At 36.9% G+C, this 20,354-nt stretch overlaps 1 protein-coding gene across 2 annotated transcripts in view; it reads left to right on the forward strand.

Annotated features, from left to right (window-relative positions):
* Nucleotides 1-20,066, forward strand: part of LOC121425611 (protein FAM193A-like) — a 59,904-nt gene extending 39,838 nt beyond the window's left edge. For both annotated transcript variants that reach the window (XM_041621729.1, XM_041621730.1), the window contains 14 exons: nucleotides 188-453; nucleotides 1,716-1,900; nucleotides 2,681-2,768; nucleotides 3,340-3,548; nucleotides 4,399-4,650; nucleotides 6,497-6,707; nucleotides 7,415-8,411; nucleotides 9,589-9,733; nucleotides 11,597-11,747; nucleotides 12,117-12,191; nucleotides 13,696-13,866; nucleotides 14,157-15,441; nucleotides 15,900-15,978; nucleotides 16,393-20,066. In XM_041621729.1, coding sequence (XP_041477663.1) covers nucleotides 188-453; nucleotides 1,716-1,900; nucleotides 2,681-2,768; nucleotides 3,340-3,548; nucleotides 4,399-4,650; nucleotides 6,497-6,707; nucleotides 7,415-8,411; nucleotides 9,589-9,733; nucleotides 11,597-11,747; nucleotides 12,117-12,191; nucleotides 13,696-13,866; nucleotides 14,157-15,441; nucleotides 15,900-15,978; nucleotides 16,393-16,489 — 4,211 coding nt within the window. In that variant the 3' untranslated portion in view covers nucleotides 16,490-20,066. The remainder of the gene's footprint in view (nucleotides 1-187; nucleotides 454-1,715; nucleotides 1,901-2,680; nucleotides 2,769-3,339; nucleotides 3,549-4,398; nucleotides 4,651-6,496; nucleotides 6,708-7,414; nucleotides 8,412-9,588; nucleotides 9,734-11,596; nucleotides 11,748-12,116; nucleotides 12,192-13,695; nucleotides 13,867-14,156; nucleotides 15,442-15,899; nucleotides 15,979-16,392) is intronic.
* Nucleotides 20,067-20,354: the final 288 nt, after the last annotated feature.

Below are 20,354 nucleotides of genomic sequence, written 5' to 3' on the forward strand. Positions count from 1 at the left end.
ATTTTAATTGGCAAAGTGATCATCATGAGCATGTGGAGGGAGTAAATGTTTATTGTCTCTGTTCAAATTTACTGAACTAGCCTAATTTTCATTTACTCTTGTCCGAATATTTCATGATAACACTTGGCCTTTTCAATGCAGATTTTTCCTGTCGTTACTAATATTGTTATCATTCTTATCATGAAAGGCGAGGAAAGCACAACTAAGCTGAGTCTACCGCGAATGAAAGAACTGGTCCGCCGTCTCTGTGCCCATGACCCTCATCTACTCTACATGAGGCTGGAGGTGGAGGTAGAGGACTTCATCAAGGAGATGAGGGAGAGGCTTCTCAAGCAGCTAGATGGGGGCTTCAGGACACCGCCCCTCGCCAAACAGTTCATCACCATGCTGTTGGAAGAGTATGCAGCGCTTTGTTCGGCGGCTCAAACACTACTGGCAATCTTAGAAGAGTTGGTGAGTCTCTTGGCTTTCATTGAAATTACAGATTTCATCATCGGTCATTGGGTTGCCTTGAAGAAATCATTTGTTTGTTATAGTTGTTGCATATAATTATGTTCATCAGGATAGAAAAGATGAACCAGGGGGCTGTTTCATAAAGCTGTTCGTAAGTTAAAAGCGACTTTAAGGATGACTGGCGAACCTTTCTTACGCGCTTAACCAAATCGCCAATGAATATACCATTTACTACAAGAAAGGATCACCAGTTCTTAAAGTCGCTCTTAACTTACGAACAGTTTTATGAAACACCCACCTGATGGGTGTTTAATAAAACTGTATGTTTCAGGCAACTTTTAGAATGACTTATGACTGTTTCTTGTGGTTAATGATATACACCATATTTTCATAGGTGTTGATTTAGTTCCCAAGAAAGGGTCACCAGTTGTTCGTAAATTCACTTGTAAATTAGGAACAGCTTTATGAAATGCCCACCAGGCATATGAAGTCATGTAGATAAATTATGTTGATTTCAAGGTAGCTGTGGCTGTATTGTGCCAGTCAAATATTGTTTTTTGGGGGGTATGCTCTGTCTAACAAATTGTTATCTATGAGGAAAACCAATATGGTAATTCCTGTCACTTACATATATGTTTATCTTTGTAAGCACCAGATGGTTCCATTTGACCCAGAGTTCAGAGTTATGGTGGATCTGTTTACAACCTATTATATGCCTACAAAGCTGTAAAATCTCCATGTATAATCTCTTTACACTTTATACCATGCCTTTATGGCATGTATGGTCATGCAGTTTTAATATATGACCGGGGGACTGTTTCACAAAGATTAAGTGTGACTCAGAATTTCACTTGAATCCCTAGTTGTGTTTGATGTGTAATATGTGACCACATTGGTCAGTTCACACTGAGGGGATATACTCTGTCACTTATTAATCAATAAGTTTATGTATTAAATATCCTTCATTCGTTCATACTTAGGCATGAGTTCTTGTTTTGGTCCTAACTCTTTCTGAAACACTCCTGGGGGTGTTTCACAGAGACTTGAGTTTGACTTAATCGCGCTTAAATTCCCAGTTGAGTGAAATGCATCACCGCATTGGTCAAATCATGCTGTGAGGGTGCGCGTTACTGCCTTTTCAATAAGATTGCATGTTACTTGATCATGTGTGCGCCAGCATTAAGTAGGACTCGTAATTCGCACTTAACCGTTTGTGAAACATCCCCTGGTGATTTAGAATGATTACACCTTGTATCTTTCAGGAGAAAGAGCACCTTCACAAGTTCAACCTGACGTGGCCGCTGCACAACAAGCACCTGTTTCATTCCCTGATCTACATGGAGCCAGGTCTTCATGATAACCTTGGTACACTCATCAAGCAGCTTAGGACTGTGGCTAGTCAGAAGGAACCATACCATGAAGACTGCTACTCTAATCTACTCCAGAGGTTAGTATTCAACACAACAATGGCACTCAGAGGGGGGGGGGGGCTTGGTAGGCACTGGACCCCCCCCTACTCAAATTTCAGAACCAAGAAGAAAAAAATTAAAAAGGAGGGGGGGGGGGGGAATGAAAAGGAAAAGGTGGAAATATGATACAAAATTCTGAATACCTTATCAAATTCTGTCACAATATGAAACTTTTATTTTCAGAATATCTAAAAAAAATTCTCATTTGCTTTGTTTCTGACATTTAACAAAATTTGCCCCATTTGTCATATTGTGCCCCTCAATATTTTGGCTCATTACAGTATTGCAAGATACCAAGGATATGTGTCTGAGCATCTTTGCTTCAGGTTTGGTGGTGTTGCCGACATTGTCGTGACGTAGTTGTTCCATACAGACACCAGGTGCCCATTTCATAAAACTTGTTATAATAACATTTACAATAACAGTTAAAAGCAACTGAAATCCTTCATCCTGATTGGCTGATAGTAAACTTGTTATTCAAATTTTGCATTTGTTTGTTATGTAACAAGTCTTTATGAAACTTTCCCCATGTCCTCAACAGCAGCATTCAAAACAATACTTTGACTGATCTGTCAAGAACCTGTATACCGAAGTAGTGTTTGTCAGTATTATGTCATATATTTAATTCGTTTCTGTATTGAATTTTTTCACTGCCTGAACTGTCCCATTTGAAGCACTAATTTCTTTGTGAAGAAAATAAGATTGAATGATATTTGAAAGATAATAATTGATAGTTTTTGTTGATGTTATTCTTGCAGATATCTACAATTCGACAATGATATGTCAGTGATAGCCGTTGTATGGAGGGATTGTCAGCAGCTGATTGAAGACTATACCGATGAACAGGTAACACACTACTTTAATGATATAATGAAACCCATGATTATTTGATAAGTTCGCTAGGCTCAAGTATTATGACCAACTCAGATACACACATGATAATAAAACCCCCAAAGCATTAAGCATGTAATAGTAGTAATCATGAGGAAGTTTGTAAATCACCAGTAATCATACTTTTGTACAATTATGATTTCTATATGTTTCAACTGTTTTGGGGGTAGACATCCGTATGTACACCTTCAGAGAAGATTTACAAAGCAGATATGGGAATGAATCCCTTGAAATATGATGACTGAATCAATATCGAAACAGCGACATCTTGAGTAAACTGTGGAGAAGAGATGCAATGTTGTATACATTTTTTTTCTTTAAAAGGAACGATTCTAAATCTTTTCTTTAAGGGTTTCCATGTTCTTGATGTCAAATGGTTTTGAAAATATTAGGGAATTCGACAGTCATGGACATTCTACATAAACATGCACAAAGAAAAAAAATGCGTTGAACAATTGGATGTAGCATTTCTACTTTTAATGATAGATATATTATTAATCATCTATAATAATCCATTTTTCTTCAGGAATTATACAAAGGGAAGGAGGCCCTCAACCGCTCATGGGATACAGGCGTGACCACAACGAGGCCACGTCCGCTATCCTGTGAGGCCAATAAGACTAGTAACAGCAGGAATCTATACCAGTGCCACTCTGCGTTGATCAATCACATGGCTAATGGGAGTGGGACTCAAGAGAATAACACTACGAACCACAGAGGCTCTACAAAGAAAAAGTAAGTCCTGAAATGATCCATGGTGCAGCGCTGCCAAGGAGTATGGATTTTTCTGTATTTAGTACTGAAAACTGAGAAGAATACTGATGGTTTCATGCAAAATACTGATTTCTTAAGTTCAGTTTTATGTGTTGTCGAATGGTATTTCTTTAAAGACACTGATATCACCAAAATGCTGATTTTCAGTTTTAAAAATACTGAAATGTTCTTGTTCGGGTTGGCAGCTCTATTGGTTGTGTTTGTTAGGTTACTACTAGTGCTTACTCCTCTGTACTACTCTATTTGGTGCATCTTCAACCCTCAACCCAACTCTCCACCACCACTTGCTTCTCCCATGTCTTCTGCAGTCACCCCCTTCTCCTCTGACCATCCAAGTCGATCTCAAGCGCTCTTCTTGAAACATGATCAACATCCCTCCTCAACACATGTCCATACCAATGTATTCTCTTTGCCTTTGCCAACTGATCCACTGTCTCTTCCAAACCCCATATCTGCATTAAATGATGTTACAATTGGAATACGTTATTTAAAATGAGTGATAAAAGGATCCTTGTGTTATATAAAGCTGTTTCAAAGGTCTGAAGGAGTTTACGTACAATTTGTGTCTGTTGAATTATTTTGTTTGTCTTAATTATATCATACCTAGGCAGTTTTGACAGTAAAATACTTCAAATATGGATGACAGCAATTGAAAAAATCAGATACTTAGTTCCTTTTTCATAACCATACAAAATCATTGACCTTGTACATAAATGAGGAAGCAAACATGTGATTGAACAATAAATTGGGTATTTTGTATAAGTAATGTGTTTAAAGAATTCCAATACTGTTGTATGTTTCTTTTTGTCAGGTGCCTGTGTGATGACTGCAGCCTAAACAGACTTACATCAAGCCTGTTGACCCCCGACCTCTACGAAGAGATTGGTCTGAAGCACCTGAGCGAGGCAGCGCCCGGGGGCCAGCTATCGGCCCTGGATACCTACCTTCAGTCTATCAATCCGCCCGACCTGTCTTCCACCACATCCTCGTCGGATTGTTCTTCCCAAGGCGACAGTGAAGAAGTCATCCCCATCTTCTCTCGCAGTGACCTCATTCACTCGGGGTAGGTCCCTCTATCTCCTTATCTATGATAGAATGTTGTGTAACCTTCTTGAGATATTGTCCTTGGGTCAGTTACACATAACTTATTACTAACTCATACATTTGATTTGTACGCTTGATTTGCACGTAATGATCAGTTAATTCAAGATGAAAAATCAACCCTACGATCATACGCTATCCTTTGTGTTATGGGGCCCCTGATATACAGTGCGTATCAAAAAAAAAGTTACTTTTGTGTAGATTCAGTTATGTTCTCAGATCCAGCTGGCACAAAAAGGGTAAAGGTTGTGCTTACTAAGTGTTGAAATTTCGATTTGGGTGGCAAAATTGTTACAGAATGGTTGAATGTATCCAATTAATTTCAATTGACTAAAAGTGCTAGGGAAATGGATGAGAAATGTTTTGCAGGGTAAGTTTGATTTCACCCTTTCCCCTTTACAAAGCGTAAAACAAGCATATCTGCGCAAACAGATTTCTGCAAGCTTTACAAAAATGGACAGTGCTCACTCAAGTGTAAAATTCTGTCAAAACTTTTACTTGCATTAGATAGATGAGACTCAAATCTAAGATTATGTGTGAAAAAATTACCCACATGTTGTATATTTTTGAATTCCCAGGGCTTTTTCAAAGTGTACTGTAAACTTTTTTTTGATATGCACTGTAGATGGGGAACATTGTTATCAATTACTTGTAGTAATGAAAACAATAATACTCTTGTTGTGTTGGGGTAGCATGATGATTATCCGAGTGAATTTTTTTCCCTAACTTGCCTGATGAGTATTCCTTTCAGCATGTCATGATACCGATTAAAGGGATGGTCCGTACTGAAATTATTTATAGCTTAATAAATAGAGTGGAATTCACTAAGCAAAATGCTGAAAATTTCATCAAAATCGGACAACAAATAACAAAGTTATTGAATTTTAAATTTTAGCCATATTTTGTGAAAACAGTCATCATGAATATTCTTTAGGCGGGCTGATGATGTCACATTCCCACTTTTGTATTTTATTATATGAAATTGGGTTTATTCAAATTTTTTCCTCCAAGAACTAGAAAAATTGGATGGACAACTGATTTGGTGCATTAGATATTTATTGCTGCAACTTATTTCATTATAAGGGAGACATGTTATTCACACAAGTATGAAATAATGAAAAAGTTATGATTTTGTGTAATAACATAAGAAAACGGAAAGTGGGGATGTGACATCATCAGCCCACCAAATGAATATTCATGATGACTGTTTTCACAAAATATTGCTAAACTTTAACTTCAACAACTGTATTATTTGTTATCCGATTTTGTGAAATTTTGGGCATTTTGCTCAGTGAATTGTACTCTATGTATTAAGATATAAATATTTTCAGCCCAGACCATCCCTTTACGTGCATCTGGGCCTGGTCTTACATGGAGGGTTTAAGATTGAACAAATGAAAATATCTTAATTTTTTTTTAATCATATATAAAGTGAATGAAAGTTACATGATTTTCTCCACACTGGTATGCTTGGAATGTTCAAATAATGTAGTCCAAAGCAATACTTATTGGACCTTTACCAAAACTTTTAAACATACTTGAACATTTTTTGTACAGGTTTCTACAGACAAATTTAATCCAAAAGTTTGCTTTCTCATGGCTACCCTAAATATGAAGCATAAACTTCTTTCTTTCAAAGACAAGTATGTAACTGAATATGACTGTTAGCAATAATTTAATTTTCTTCACAAATGGATTACCTTTTTTGAATTTCTGCCACTTTGTTTTACCTCATTGACTTACCATTGTGAAGTAAGATTGCCGTTTTCATACATTTTGATGGGAGCTACCTTTATCTTGATACACAGTTTCTGTTCTCCAAGAAGCGACGACTCCGATGACTCCGACGACCTTGACTCAGAGTCATCACCTTCACCGTCCCATGAGAATGCCTTTGAAGACGAAGACGATGACGGCGAAGGAAGACAGAATGAGAACTCATCGTCGAGGGGGAGGACGAGGTGTAGAGCGTCTTACTCTGGAGGGGACAGGCAGAGCAATGGTGGTGATGTCAAGAAGGTGAGTTGGATATTGAATTCTGCTTTGGGTTCCTGTTTCCTGGGATGTCAAGTCTGATTCTTGTCAGAATTGGCAATACTGCGGAATGCACCACATAGCTTCCAAAATCTGGGTAGCTTCCTCTGAGGTATAGGCATGGGTATGCTTGTGTACACATTAGATGATATTGATATTGCAGTGGAAATACTGTTATCCCATAAATTTAAAGTAAACTGCATTCTTCACGCCCTCTGAATGTTGCAATGTTGTTTCTAGATTTCTACCCTGTAAGTAATGTTGACCGAAAGTAATATGTCAAATAATAATACAATAATTACTTTCATATATCGCTTAATACACTTTGTTTCTAAGCCCTTTACATTGCAATTATTATTATCCCGGTTATATTGGATCCTGGCTGGCCCACACACAATGCATGTGTTGGGGAAAATCAAAACATGTACTTAAATTGTTGTCTTTTTTCAGGTAAACATTAGGATAAGACTGCAGTGTGAAATTCGCTATACATTTATTGATGAAGTGAGAACACAGGCTTATTTTTTTTTTAAGATTTAGTTAAATGTCTTGGAATACTTCATTTGGAATTATTTCTTATTACTAAAGCGACTCAGATTGACTAAAACAGTTATTCATGCTGAGATAATGCAAGCCAATGTTGTTCATGTTTGTTTTTTCTTATATGTCTATTTCCGTCTTTGTTTCACTAGGATTCCAATGTTTCCAGTAATCAGCCGTGTGAGTGTCATGTTTGTTCTGCCAACAACGGTACACATCTTTCTACTTCTGCCATGATGGCTGGAGACAACAAACCCTCGTACCTCTTTTATCCAAACCTCCAGAGCCACCAACCACTAGACCTCAGCCATCCGGGCATCTCGGCCAAACACCCTCTCATCCACCCACATCTATACAACCTGACCTCGCAGAAACCCAACAAGATCCCTAACCACTCCCAACAAGCATTCCAGCTCAGTCTTGACGCTTCCGATGGCCTCCAGAACTACGGCGACTGGAACAGTGCCTACGAGAGCGCCAAGATGGTCCTTCACACGCATTCTCATGCTCACTTCGGGCATGAGGAGGCACCAGACCTCATTCAGAGTGCCAAAGCAGCAATCCAGTCAAACTGCCGTGCGGAGAAGAGCGAAAACCGTTCAGCAAAGATAGTACCAGTTCATCAGGGGCAACACAACTCTGAAGGAAAGGCCACCAAGGAGGAGAAAGGGAAGAAGCACAACCATGATGGCTCCGGGGTAATCAGCAATGGTATAAGCGAGTGGACCAAGCAACAGAGACTAGCGCAACACCTCCACAGTGAGAAGGGCAAGAACTCTAGTCTTGTAGCTCAAGAGCTTTGTGCCAAGCATAATTTTCCAGCGGTACCGAAGCTTCCCAACAACGTCTTAATCTCCCCAACTCTCCTTCAGGGAACGGATGCAACGAGCGGAACAATGACCCAAGAGAGTCTGGCACAGCAGTTCAGCTCGGGGGTTCTAACTCAGCAGGCTCTGATGACCCAGGGCATGCTGGCTGCTCAAGGGACAAGCCTTCAGTTGCAGAATGCAGGCATTCATGTTGCTGATGTGCACCATCTCCAGCAGCAGCAGCAACAGCATGCTGCACCATCAGATGGCAAGAAGAAGAAGAAAAATCAAGGTGGGGTGGAGGATAGTTTACCTGCTGAACCAACAGTCAGACTACCCGGTAAGCAGTCTTATTCATTTCTATAAATCTGCATGTCCTTACTGTGAAACCCGTTGGGATGAAATGGCATCTGTGTCACGGATGCCATTTTATGTGGTAGTTCATCATTGATTCCATACATTTTTTTTTGTCATTTATTTCCACAATAACAGCAAAATAAATACATTTTGTACATCTCAACATCATTATGGAAGCGATACAATATAAATTAGAATGAAATAAAATAATACAATACTTTAATGAAATAATAAAGGATACACAATACAGAACAGGACAACAAAAACTTCCTGCAGTTAAGTTCTTAGATTGTAACAATCAATTTGGTTAAGTTTGAGTTTGCATTTGAAAGTAAATAAGATTGGTGAGTGCTTTATAGACTCATCCAGAGAATTGAATAAATGAGGACCAGTGTAAATGATAGTTTTCTGTTTGAATGATGTTCTCAACAAGGTTCCATGACATTTGCTCCGGCGACAATTGCTCCGATGTGAAATCTGCACGTGAAGCCAAGCATAAAACCAAGCCTCCAAAACTAAATAAACCCTAATCTTAATCTTTACATTACTCTGACCCTAAAACTGTATTACTATCGTAACTCTAATCCTATGCCTTCCGGGATATGTAGACAGGAGCAAATGTCGCAGGAGCATCTGTCGTGTCACCTCTCAACAAAGGAGGGTGAAAAGATGATGATTGTCTTGTGGGGTAGCTCTGGAAATGATGATTTTTTTTATGAATAATAAACTTAGTAGAATTGGGAATTCGTTGTGATTTAATTGGTACATTAAAACATCCAAGGCGAAGGTGATATATGTCATTTAATTTCAAAATTTTATTACAATAAAAAAGCTTGTCTGTGTGGGCTAATCTATCTTATTCTTATGCGCTTTTGAATTAGGAATTGTCTATCCAAATAAATTCTTGATGATTTCTATGTTAATATTTGATCATAACTTTAAAAAAGTTCTTGACCTTGTTTTTACATTAATGAACAGTTGCTTTTTATTTATGGCATTGCAATAAGAATGTGGTGGTCCTGAGGGAATTTAGGCCATAAAACTTTGTGGGTGTATCTGTTTTATATCACTGACAAGATGCTTTGTGAAACACTCCCCGGATAACAATCAGGTAGATTTACCACTTTATCATTTTCTTGGTGTGGGTTTTTTTTCTTCAGATTACCTAAATGAGCAACACCTGCATACGTGTTCCCATCAGAACCAAATCTCTCACTCATCCAGTGTCCTGGGCACCAATGCTGGCCTGTGTAGTAGCTCCATGCAGACTACGCCTAGTACTCCAAACTCTGCCAGTGTGTGCAGGTAGGTTTTGCTCCAATCGTGTCATGACCATTTCTCTCCTTCATGAATTCTGTGTTATCTTTTATCTTGGATATGAACCCCAGATTATTTTTATTTTATTTTATTCATTTATTTGATTATTTTATTTATTTATTTATTGGCCATATTTCAGAAAATCCTAAAAGCACAGTATTATGTCTGAATGACATGATGAAATCGTTATCAAGCTATTGATGATGACAATGATGTTAACTGAGATTACAATATTTCACTTAATTTTACCTGTATCACAGCCAACATTGCATTACATGGCATTATTTCTGTTGCTATGTATCTTTCTTTGTGAAATTTTGATCATTTAATGGTCAAGTTTCAGACTAGATAAATGTTTCAATTCAATTATATTGACTTGAAACATATTTTACCATTAACCAAGTGTACATTTTGCACCACATGTTTGGAAAAACTACACAATTTTAATCTTAAAGGTCAAGTCCACCTCAGAAAAATGTTGATTTAAATCAATAGAGAAAAATCAGACAAGCACAATGCTGAAAATTTCATCAAAATCAGATGTAAAATAAGAAAGTTTATGACACTTCAAAGTTTCGCTTATTTTCAAGAAAGTAGTTATATGAACGAGCCAGTTGCATCCAAATGAGAGAGTCGATGACGTCACTCACTCACTATTTCTTTTGTTTTTTAATGTTTTAATAATACAATATTTCAATTTTTACGAATTTGATGATTAGGACCTCATTGCCTGAAGCACAAAATGTTAAAATAATGAAATTCCACGTGTTCAGGGAGGAATGAAACTTCATTTCACATGACAACGATGAGAAAATAAAGATATTTCATATTTCATATGATAAAAAAACAAAAGAAATAGTGAGTGAGTGATGTCATCAACTCTCTCATTTGGATGTAACTGGCTCGTTCATATAACTATTTTGTTGAAAATAAGCAAAACTTTAAAAATGCCATAACTTTTTTATTTTACATCTGATTCTGATGAAATTTTCAGTGTTATGCTTGTTGAATTTTTCTCTTTTTATTCAAATCAAGTTTTTGTTGGGGTGGACTTGTCCTTTAATAAAAAGGACAAGTCCACCCCAACAAAAAGTTGATTTAAATAAAATGAAAAAATAGCACAAATCTGAAAATTTCATCAAGATCGGAGGTAAAATAAGAAATTTATGACATTTTAAAGTTTTGCTTAATTTCACAAAATAGTTGTATGCACATCCTGGCCATTATGCTTATGAGGGAACTGATGACATCACTCACTATTTCTTTTGTATTTCATTGAATGAAATATTCTAATTTTCTCCTAATTATCCTGTGAAATCAAGTTTTATTTTGCCCTGAACATGTAGAATTACCATTGTTTAACATGGTTTGGTTCAGTCAAGTTGGTCCTCATTGTCAAATCTGTAAAAAAATGAAATATTGTACAATTCAAACAAAAAACAAAAGAAATATTGAGTGACGGACATCATTGATTCTCTCATTTGCACGTGACTAAATTGTGTATATAACCATTTTAATGAAAAATAAGCAAAATTTTAAAATGCCTTAACTTATTTAAAATCCGATTTTGATGAAATTTTCAGAATTATGCTTGTCTGATTAATTTCTATAGATTCAAACCAACATTTTTCTGAGGTGGACTTGACCTTTAAGTAGGGTTATAGTTGATACCTTTAGTGTCTCTATGTATGACAAAATTGGTAAATTTGATAGAATGCCCCCATCCATGTTTTTGCGGGATGAAATTTTGACAAAGGTGTTTTGCACATCACCTCCATTCTTCATTGTGACTAGCAAAAATCTTGGATCTAAGCCCTATTTCAACTTCTCATTTTCTTTCAAACCCAACAGTAGTGAACCAGACTATGAAACCCCTAACTACCAACACGACGAGGACACGCCCAGTAACTATGATGACAAGGACTCAAATGCATCAAGCACCACCAGGGAGAGAGAATCTAAACATTGTGAATGCTGCTACTGTGAATTCTTTGGACAGGGGGTAAGTGGAAAGTCAAATAATTTGATTAGGATAGTCTAGACTTGTATTCTAGAAAGGGATTAAAACTTGTCTTTTGAACTGTACCTTCCTAATTCAGATATATTTTAGTGAAGGTTTAAAAAATGATTTTATTCTGCCCTTATGAAAAATGTGTTGCTCCAATGGTGTTTCCATGAAAATATGATTACAGTTTATATGGTATTGAAAATTAAATGATTCATGTTGTGTCATTACATTAAACAAGTTGGTCGTTTTGCAGTCTAAACTGTCTAATGGTTAAATTATTGGTAATTACCCAAAATTTGAAAGCACTTGATTAGTATTTATGTATCCTTATTTAAATCAAACTTGTCTTTTAATCTATTCTAGCCCCAACCTGCTCCAACGAGTCGAAACTACACTGAAATCAGAGACAGACTGCGACTAAGACTAAGAGAGCGAAAGGTAATTAGAAATTGATATCCGTCGGAGATAAGCACAGTTAAATTTAAGTGGCCCATGTTGCGATTACCCCTCTTCAACAGTTTAATCTAAGAGCCATTTATACTCATTGGCCCAAATTCACAAAGGTGGTTTTAAAAACCAATGGTTGAATCCATGGTTAAACAGATATCCTGTATGAATTGCACTTATTAATTGCGTATATTAAAAAAATGTCCAATGCTGATGCGCACTTTTGTCACAGTGTGTCAAATTGACACTAATTGCTATTTTATTCAGGAGTCCACTGTTTGAATAATGATTCCTCTCTTCAAACAGTGGACTCATGAATAAAATAGTGTACTTAACCATGGCAACAGGCGTCAATTTGGCCCACTGTGACAAAAAGCACACATCGGCATTGGACATTTTTTTATATAAGTAAAAAAATACAATTTATACTGGAAATCTGCATAAACCATGGTTTAACTGATGGTTTTAAAAAATCACCTTTGTGAATTTTGGGCCATTGACTTGTAACGTAGATTGTTTTATATATTACTATTTGGTAAGTGGAGGTAAGGAGCTGCTGTCTGTGTCAATTACTAGCAGTAGTATCAGGCTGGAACTCTGAAAATGATCTGCAACTTAGATCACAGAGAAAAATACCCCACATATGTTATTTCTACATTTTAAGTTACCCTATTTTACAAGGCATTCTAGTTCTATTTAGTTTTCGTTTTATCAATTTGAACATAATTACTTGGTTTCTGTTGATATTGTTTAACAGGAGAGTGTGAATTCTTCTTGAGTATTTGCACTTGTATCATTGTAATTGCATTTATTTGTGTAATAGCATGTCAAAAAGAATGACTTGTTTTTATATTTTTGTTAATTTGTATATAGATCTAGAATTAAATGAATTAAGCTGTTAAATGAAAATGTTGGATTTTGTCTCGTAAGAGCACTTGGTAATTTCATGCTTAAAGGGGAAGTTCACCCTGACAAAAAGTTTATTGTAAAAATAGCCGAAAAACTAATAAAAAATATTGCCGAAGGTTTGAGAAAAATTCATCAAATAATTAAAAAGTTATTAGAATTTCAATTATTTGATTTGTGACGTCATATGCGAGCAGCATTCATACATAGCGAATGGTAAAAAATCAAAGTAATGTCATTTTCTCAGAAAATTGAAAATGGTTTTCACTGTACCTTTTATATATCAATAGACAAATCATTTCACACCCGATCATGAATAAAAAACAAAATTAAGTCATCAGGAACCATAAAAAATTGAAATTCATGCATTTTATATTACACAACACATGGAGCAACTGCTCGTTTATGACGTCACAAATCCAAAACTTTGAACTCTAATAACTTTCTTACTTTCCAACTTACTTTCCAACGGATTTTCCTCAAACCTTCACCAATAATTTTTACTAATTTTTCTGCTATTTTTACAACAAAGTTTTTTTCAGGGTGAACTTCCCCTTTAACCAAACTTCTGTCTTCTCTTTTCTCACAGCAACCCAAAGACCAATCACCTACCCATGAACCACCCACTCCACATCCTCCTAATGACCTGCTACACGCGGACGAACGCAAGGTGGAGGATCTACTCTCGTTCATAGAGGGCGCTAAAAAGACCAAGAGCAGTTCCAAAGCAGCTAAACGACAACGGCAGAGGCAGAAGAAGGTAAGATAGTTGAAAGATGATGAGTTTAAAATGCAGTGTTCTCGTCAATGCCATAGTTAAGATGTCTTAGCCTCGGTCTATATATACGAATGTCACATTTACCTGGCATTTGAAGGTCACAATTTTCATACTTGTGACATGAAAAATTAGTACTTCTCTAAACACATTTTTTTTACATATGTGTGTAGTATTATTTTACCAGCTTTACCATTGACTGGATGTACAATAAAATGTGTAAAATGTCCATAGTCAAAACTCATGCTTTACCCTTTTCTTTGTTTTCTGAACAGGCTGAGCAAAAATCCAAAAGTGTGCCTGATAATGGTCACAAGAAAGACATCCCTGTACCTGTGTCCCTGCATCATCACCATCACCACCACCACCATCATCATGTGGAAGTATCCAGGGAGAAGCAACATGAGGCAACATCACAGCACAACACCAACTGTACGGCAAAGCCTTCCCATCCAATCAAACAACTACATCAGGCTCCTGCCAAACAACAATCGCAGTCTCAAGAAACCCAGTCCGAGTCCAAGTCTGTACCGGCATCGAAGGGTCACCCCAGACCACAGTTGGACCAACGCACCCGCGTGGTAGCTTCTCAACCCTTGTGCATGTCGATGACTGGGTCTTCACCATCAGCAGAGTCGTCCACACAAGCTTCCGCAAACTCCAGAGCAGTTCCCATGGTGACTTCTCAGGAGAGTGTCCCTAAAGGCGAAAGCAACAGTACCAGCAAGAAAGGCAAAGGTTCAGGAGTGACCCAACCGCAAGTTCAGGCGATTGCGCCATCATCGAACAGTGGTAATAAGAACTTGGAGAATAAAGCCAAAGGTAAACAGAATGGAGCTGGGAAGCAGGGACCATCGTTAGCTCATCATCCTTCAGAGGCTAGCGTGGATGGCAGAGGAAAGACAGATCAAGAAACGGGGAAATCCCTGAATAAGCGTGATCATGTGGTCAGCAATAAGACAGGCAGTCAATCATCTCAGCAGAGAATTGTCCAAAATCAGAAGCATCAACAACAACAGAAGACTGACAAGACACCCAGACATGACAACACTAATGCATGGAAGACGTCTTCAATGGGAGGACAGGAGAGGTTACTGAATGGCAATGCAAGTGACAGCTGCAGTGGCATTAGCAGCAGGTGTAACAGTGTTGGTAGCAAGATCAACAACAGCAGGACCAAGCAGGGTGGAGCTCCTTCAACCAACATTGATGACCCCCATTTGAAGAAGCAGACTAATCTCAAGCCATCACATGGTACGCCGATGTCAGCAGCAACAGCACAGGGTAATCCAAAGGCCACTACCACCATTAACACCAAGAAGGCCAACCAGACTTCCAACAGCATCAAGGAAAGGCTACCACAGAAGATGGAGGAGACAGCCACTGCCAGACTGGCCAGCAAGCGATCCGAGACCAATCACAAGATGGATACCAGGACATCTCAGAATGGAGGTGGTCATGACCAGATGACTAATGGACTAGCGCTGTCCAATGGAAGCAGCACCACCAACAAGAGACGAAAGAAGAAGAAGAACTCTGACAATCCAAATGCATCCATTGGTAAGCATTCGAAAAAATGTATATCTCTATTGACAACTTCACGATTCACGAATTTGACAAGACAGCTTATCTAATGTCACTTTTCATCTGGTGAACATTTTATCATACTAACGTGGATGCATACAGAAATGATTGATACAGCACCTGGCTAATTAATTCAAAGTGTTTAAAATCGAATAATTTTGATAGCTGATAAAAACCGCTAATAGATAATAAACGCTGCATGCTATCAAATCAGTTTTAAATGTATGTCTATTCTTTGTAAAACTTCTTTAAGAATTAGGTAAAGTCTTACTAGAAAGTCAGAAACACTAAAAACTTGTTGAAAATAATTGAAGAGAAACGATTGAATTTTGTTTGGTTGAAATGACATTGTAAATTGATTTCTGTATACCTCCAAGATTCTTATTTTGGAATGTTGAATGTAAACAAACAGGTATTTTATTATCTTTTCACAGATGAGATCTTCCTTCCAAAGGAAAATATAGACATGAACGAAATGGACGAGACTGAGAGAGAGCTTGAAGCTTTCAAAAGGTAAATTTATCTATTTCCTTGCATAATTTCACATGCTTATGGGTTAATTTTACTGATAAATCATTCAGACGTGTTCCTGCAATAGTTGCTCAGGGGTAAATTTAGTCTAATATACTCCAATCAAATGAACTAAATAGTGGCATGGTCCATTTAAGATCATCTTTTTTTCGGGGGGGGGGGGGGATACGGCTGTTGTATATGAACATGTAGAAGTTAATTGCTGATAGCTTACCTCCTAAAATTCTTCGTTGATTTTTAAAATCATCTTCTACATCTTTCTTCCCCCCTTCCTTTTCTCTGTCTGTCCTTTTTTATCTGCCCTTTATCTGCTTGATTTATTGAGTTAATAATTGATTGGTTAGAAATAATTCATGTTCATCATAACTAGATGTACAATCTCTCTATTTCTCTCAGGTTCTGCATGGCTTCGACCCCTCAGCAACACAAGGAGAAGGTTGTCTTCAACGTCAAGGACCTGGCCCTGAAGAAGAGTAGTCTTCAGGCTCATTAAGACGCATCATTCCATACATGTACCAACTAGACCAAGACAAACAGACCCAAAGCACCACCTCTCTCAATGGTAACAGGGTTTCCTGCACTAGAGACTTGGAGACTTGATAAAAAGTCAAATGAGATGTCATACTTTTAGATAAATTTCACAGACCAAACCACAAAACTTGAATTAAATCCAGTGAGATGTCACCATGAAGATAACATTCACAGACCAAATGCAATATGCTCACTTCCATGAAGCAACTCTTATAAAAGAGATGAAGATCGCCCTTCATTTACTTTACATTTCGTTGATAAGAGGTATATCGGCCCTGATAGTGGGTGGTTAGCAATAGGGTTATGGTCCCAAGACCAGAATAGAACTAAATGCTGCTATTACAAACTAGACCCTTGGACTGAAGGACATAGTTATCACTTCTTGCACTGAAACTTTTGTTCCATGGTTGACACTAAAGAATGCATGCAGAAAAGTTTTCTTTTTTTTTCTACAAATTTCAACAGAAAGATAAAAGAATCCAAAGCAAAATTATCGATCATATTTAGAAAAGATTCACAGATAATACACAGATTCCAGTGACTTCTAGAATCTCTTTGAAAACAAGGTAAGTGCCACCAAAATAATCCAAGACAATATGTTACCTTCATCTGCCTGTATCTGTTCTAAGATCCAGCTTACATTCTATCCATCTCCAATATCAGAAGATGTAAGACAGGCTTCTAAACTTTTTAAGTAGCAAGGAGACTAAGAGGCAAAAAAAACTTCCCTTCTATTGCTGTTTCACCATCCACTCTTATGCAACCACCACTTTCACCACTGGGCAACTGCATAATGTATGTTCATCATACTTCCGATTTGTGGGATCATCCTGAAAATATTTGTCTCTCTTTTTTTTTAATATTCTTATCATCAGTTGTAATCCTCCCAGATTACTGCATATGCCATCATTTCATGAACTGACATATAAAATAGAGAGCAATGAGGGTCTTACAAACGAAATTGCTTATTATTATCATACAAATTCTTTCCTTCTCCATCTCTGGATTGGCCCATACTTGAATGATGAATAGGACTTCATCCTCATGATTACGAATCAGTTGTTCAGCTGTGCAATATATGAATCACACAGATTTCTAGACAAATGCTGACAATGCTGTTGAAATACATTTTACATCAATTAAGTAGAGGTCTGAAGACACATAGAATCTATCAGGTAGATTTGAAAAGAGAAATTTTTTTTTTACACAACAGAAGATAACAAAGAGCTTCATTCAATTCAGTGGATTCACAATACGGTGCGCCATCTATCGGTTGGCAGCAGACAGGCCGATTTCTAACTGTTGGGTTGACATCACGCGCAGGCTAGGCGCAGCCAGTGCATAATGCTGGTATAAAGATGCTTAAAAAATGAAAATATGAGGAAGAATTCACCGAAAACAGTTTGAATTTCCCAAAGAAATCTGCAGCCACGTTGGTCAGTGCATAATCGCATGCATAAGCATTATAGCCCGCTCAGCAGATATGTCAACTTTTTCCCTTGAGGCATTGCGAATTTCGGCCTGCCCGCTGCCGATAGGTGGTGCACCGAATTGTGAAGCCACCGAATTCCAAGGAATGCGTAGGAAATCTCCCGACTGCATTGGTTGGGTCAGTCTGACAGGAATCTATTTCAGCTTTGAAAAGATCGATTATTGCATGCTCTTTCAGATTTGCAATTCTGACAAATTGATAAATTATGAATGAAGGTTAATGGATTGATGTTGGCAATTACTACTGAATGTAGACTGAAAATCAGTCTGTTTTCATCAGCAGATTTTTCAGTCTATACCAAGTGGCATTTCATGAAAATTCAAGTGTGACTTAGGGGGTGTTGCAAGAAGATATTTGCAAATTTAAGTTGCAAGTTTAACTTAAGTAAATTGATTTATTCTTGTTAATACAAGAAACAGACCTGTGATTAGTTGGTCATTGTTGAAAGTGCTCACTATTTAACATGAATTCTCATTGATGGATACACAGTGATCTGTGCATGACGTGTCACATACTGCATCCGTATGGAAATTGATACGCGATTTTAGAGACACTTGAATTTTTGTGAAATGCTCACCTGGTAAACTTCTTTGTATGAAGATTTAGCTTGTTCTGAGGCCACGGCAGCGAAACACACTGACACCCATGCAATTTGGGTATGAAGTAAAGAAATTTAGGATGATCGAATTCATCTTTCTATTCCTCGCATTTTTATTTATCTGTTCTTCATTCCACGGGGAAATGTTTGGAAGCTTGCTTTCTGAAAGTGAAGGAAGGGTATAATATATTCAAGTATTATGGTGTAAAGCGGATTGAGAAAGTTAGAGTTTTGGTTATTGTACTTCGAAAGCACACATGGTATCCTTGAAAGCACACCATCCACTCATGTAGAGATAAGTTTCATGATCCACAGAATGACTTGTATGGGAGAGTAAGAAGCTAGATGAGGTAATGCAATTATTGAATATGCAGATGAGCAATGCATTAGATTCAGGAAACATAAAATTTTCTGTTTTACCAAAGCATAATGCACTTTTGTGAAAATGAAGGCAATTGGATTTTGTTTTCCAGAAGAAAAAAAAATAATTTATGGTCTGTAATACAAGTGTAGAGATGGTCTGATAGAAAAAAATTGTCTGAATATGATGCAGAATGTAGTATTACTCAAACACCAAGTGTTGAAAACTAATGAATATTTTTTAATATGAATCTGGTCTCATAATTGTCCCGAACATTTCTTCTTTAAAGTTTTGAGTGCGTGAAATATGTATTGAAGTTATACAGTGTATGTCCAAGCACCATACTTTATACAGTGAAACCGGGTCACTGGTGAAATGTTTTTCCAGCAGACCAAATGATTTGAGAAAATGAAACAAAATTAACATTTATTGGAAGTGTAGCAATGACAAAAGAAAAATAGCCTCAACAAATTTTGGTAGGATTAATTTATGCCTGATTGAATTTAAAGTATGTTTTTATTCGTCAAAAATATTGTGACTATTTCATTTTATTATAAGAAAATGTGATTTGTAGAAATTTGAACTGTCAAAGTAATGTTATCATTTGCCTCTTTTTATGGTGTCTGTGAAGGGCCAATACAAAGTGTTGCTTTTGCCCTCCTTTTGGTACACAAAATTACAAGTGAAAGATATAAAATGAAATTTGCAGGTTTTGGGTGTTCCAGAATTTTCTGAAACATGTCATTTCCAAATGGCAGACTTGGACTTTTTAAAGACTTGACCACAAAGAAACTTATTTGAGAATGGCCTTGTGATGTTTGTTTATTGATAAGTCAACTTTTTGAGAATGAAGATTCTGAGAATGTACTTATCTTGGCTTGTATGTAATAAGTCGAGGTTTAAAAGTTTGTTGCAGACATACGTTTCCTTCCCTCTTTATTATTATTTTTTTGACAATGACTTTTGTAGTGTGGATTAGATGATGCATATGACAAGAAATGTTGCGTTTATTATTAATGCGAAAAATTCCAGTGCATATTAGCCATTTTCATTATGTAAACAAAATGCTAACAATAAAAAGACATTGATATTGCAATGAAAAACAGTTGACTCAGAAATATTTGATTCTTGTTTTCCTCGAGTGAAATGAAGAAGCAGACCACATCGTTTTCATTGAAAGAAGTTTTTATTCAAACATGCCTTGAAAAGAAGGCACAATAAATATCTAAATAGTTTGAAAAGAGATTATATGGTTCAAGGTTTATCATCAGTGTATGGAATAAATACAGGTTCATGGTTTACTTTAATGTCAATAGTATAAACAAATTTACATCCAGTTATCATATATATACATACATAATATGTACAAAAGGATT

The sequence above is a fragment of the Lytechinus variegatus genome, chromosome 12 (genome assembly GCF_018143015.1).
Source record: "Lytechinus variegatus isolate NC3 chromosome 12, Lvar_3.0, whole genome shotgun sequence".
NCBI classification, from domain to species: Eukaryota; Metazoa; Echinodermata; class Echinoidea; order Temnopleuroida; family Toxopneustidae; genus Lytechinus; species Lytechinus variegatus.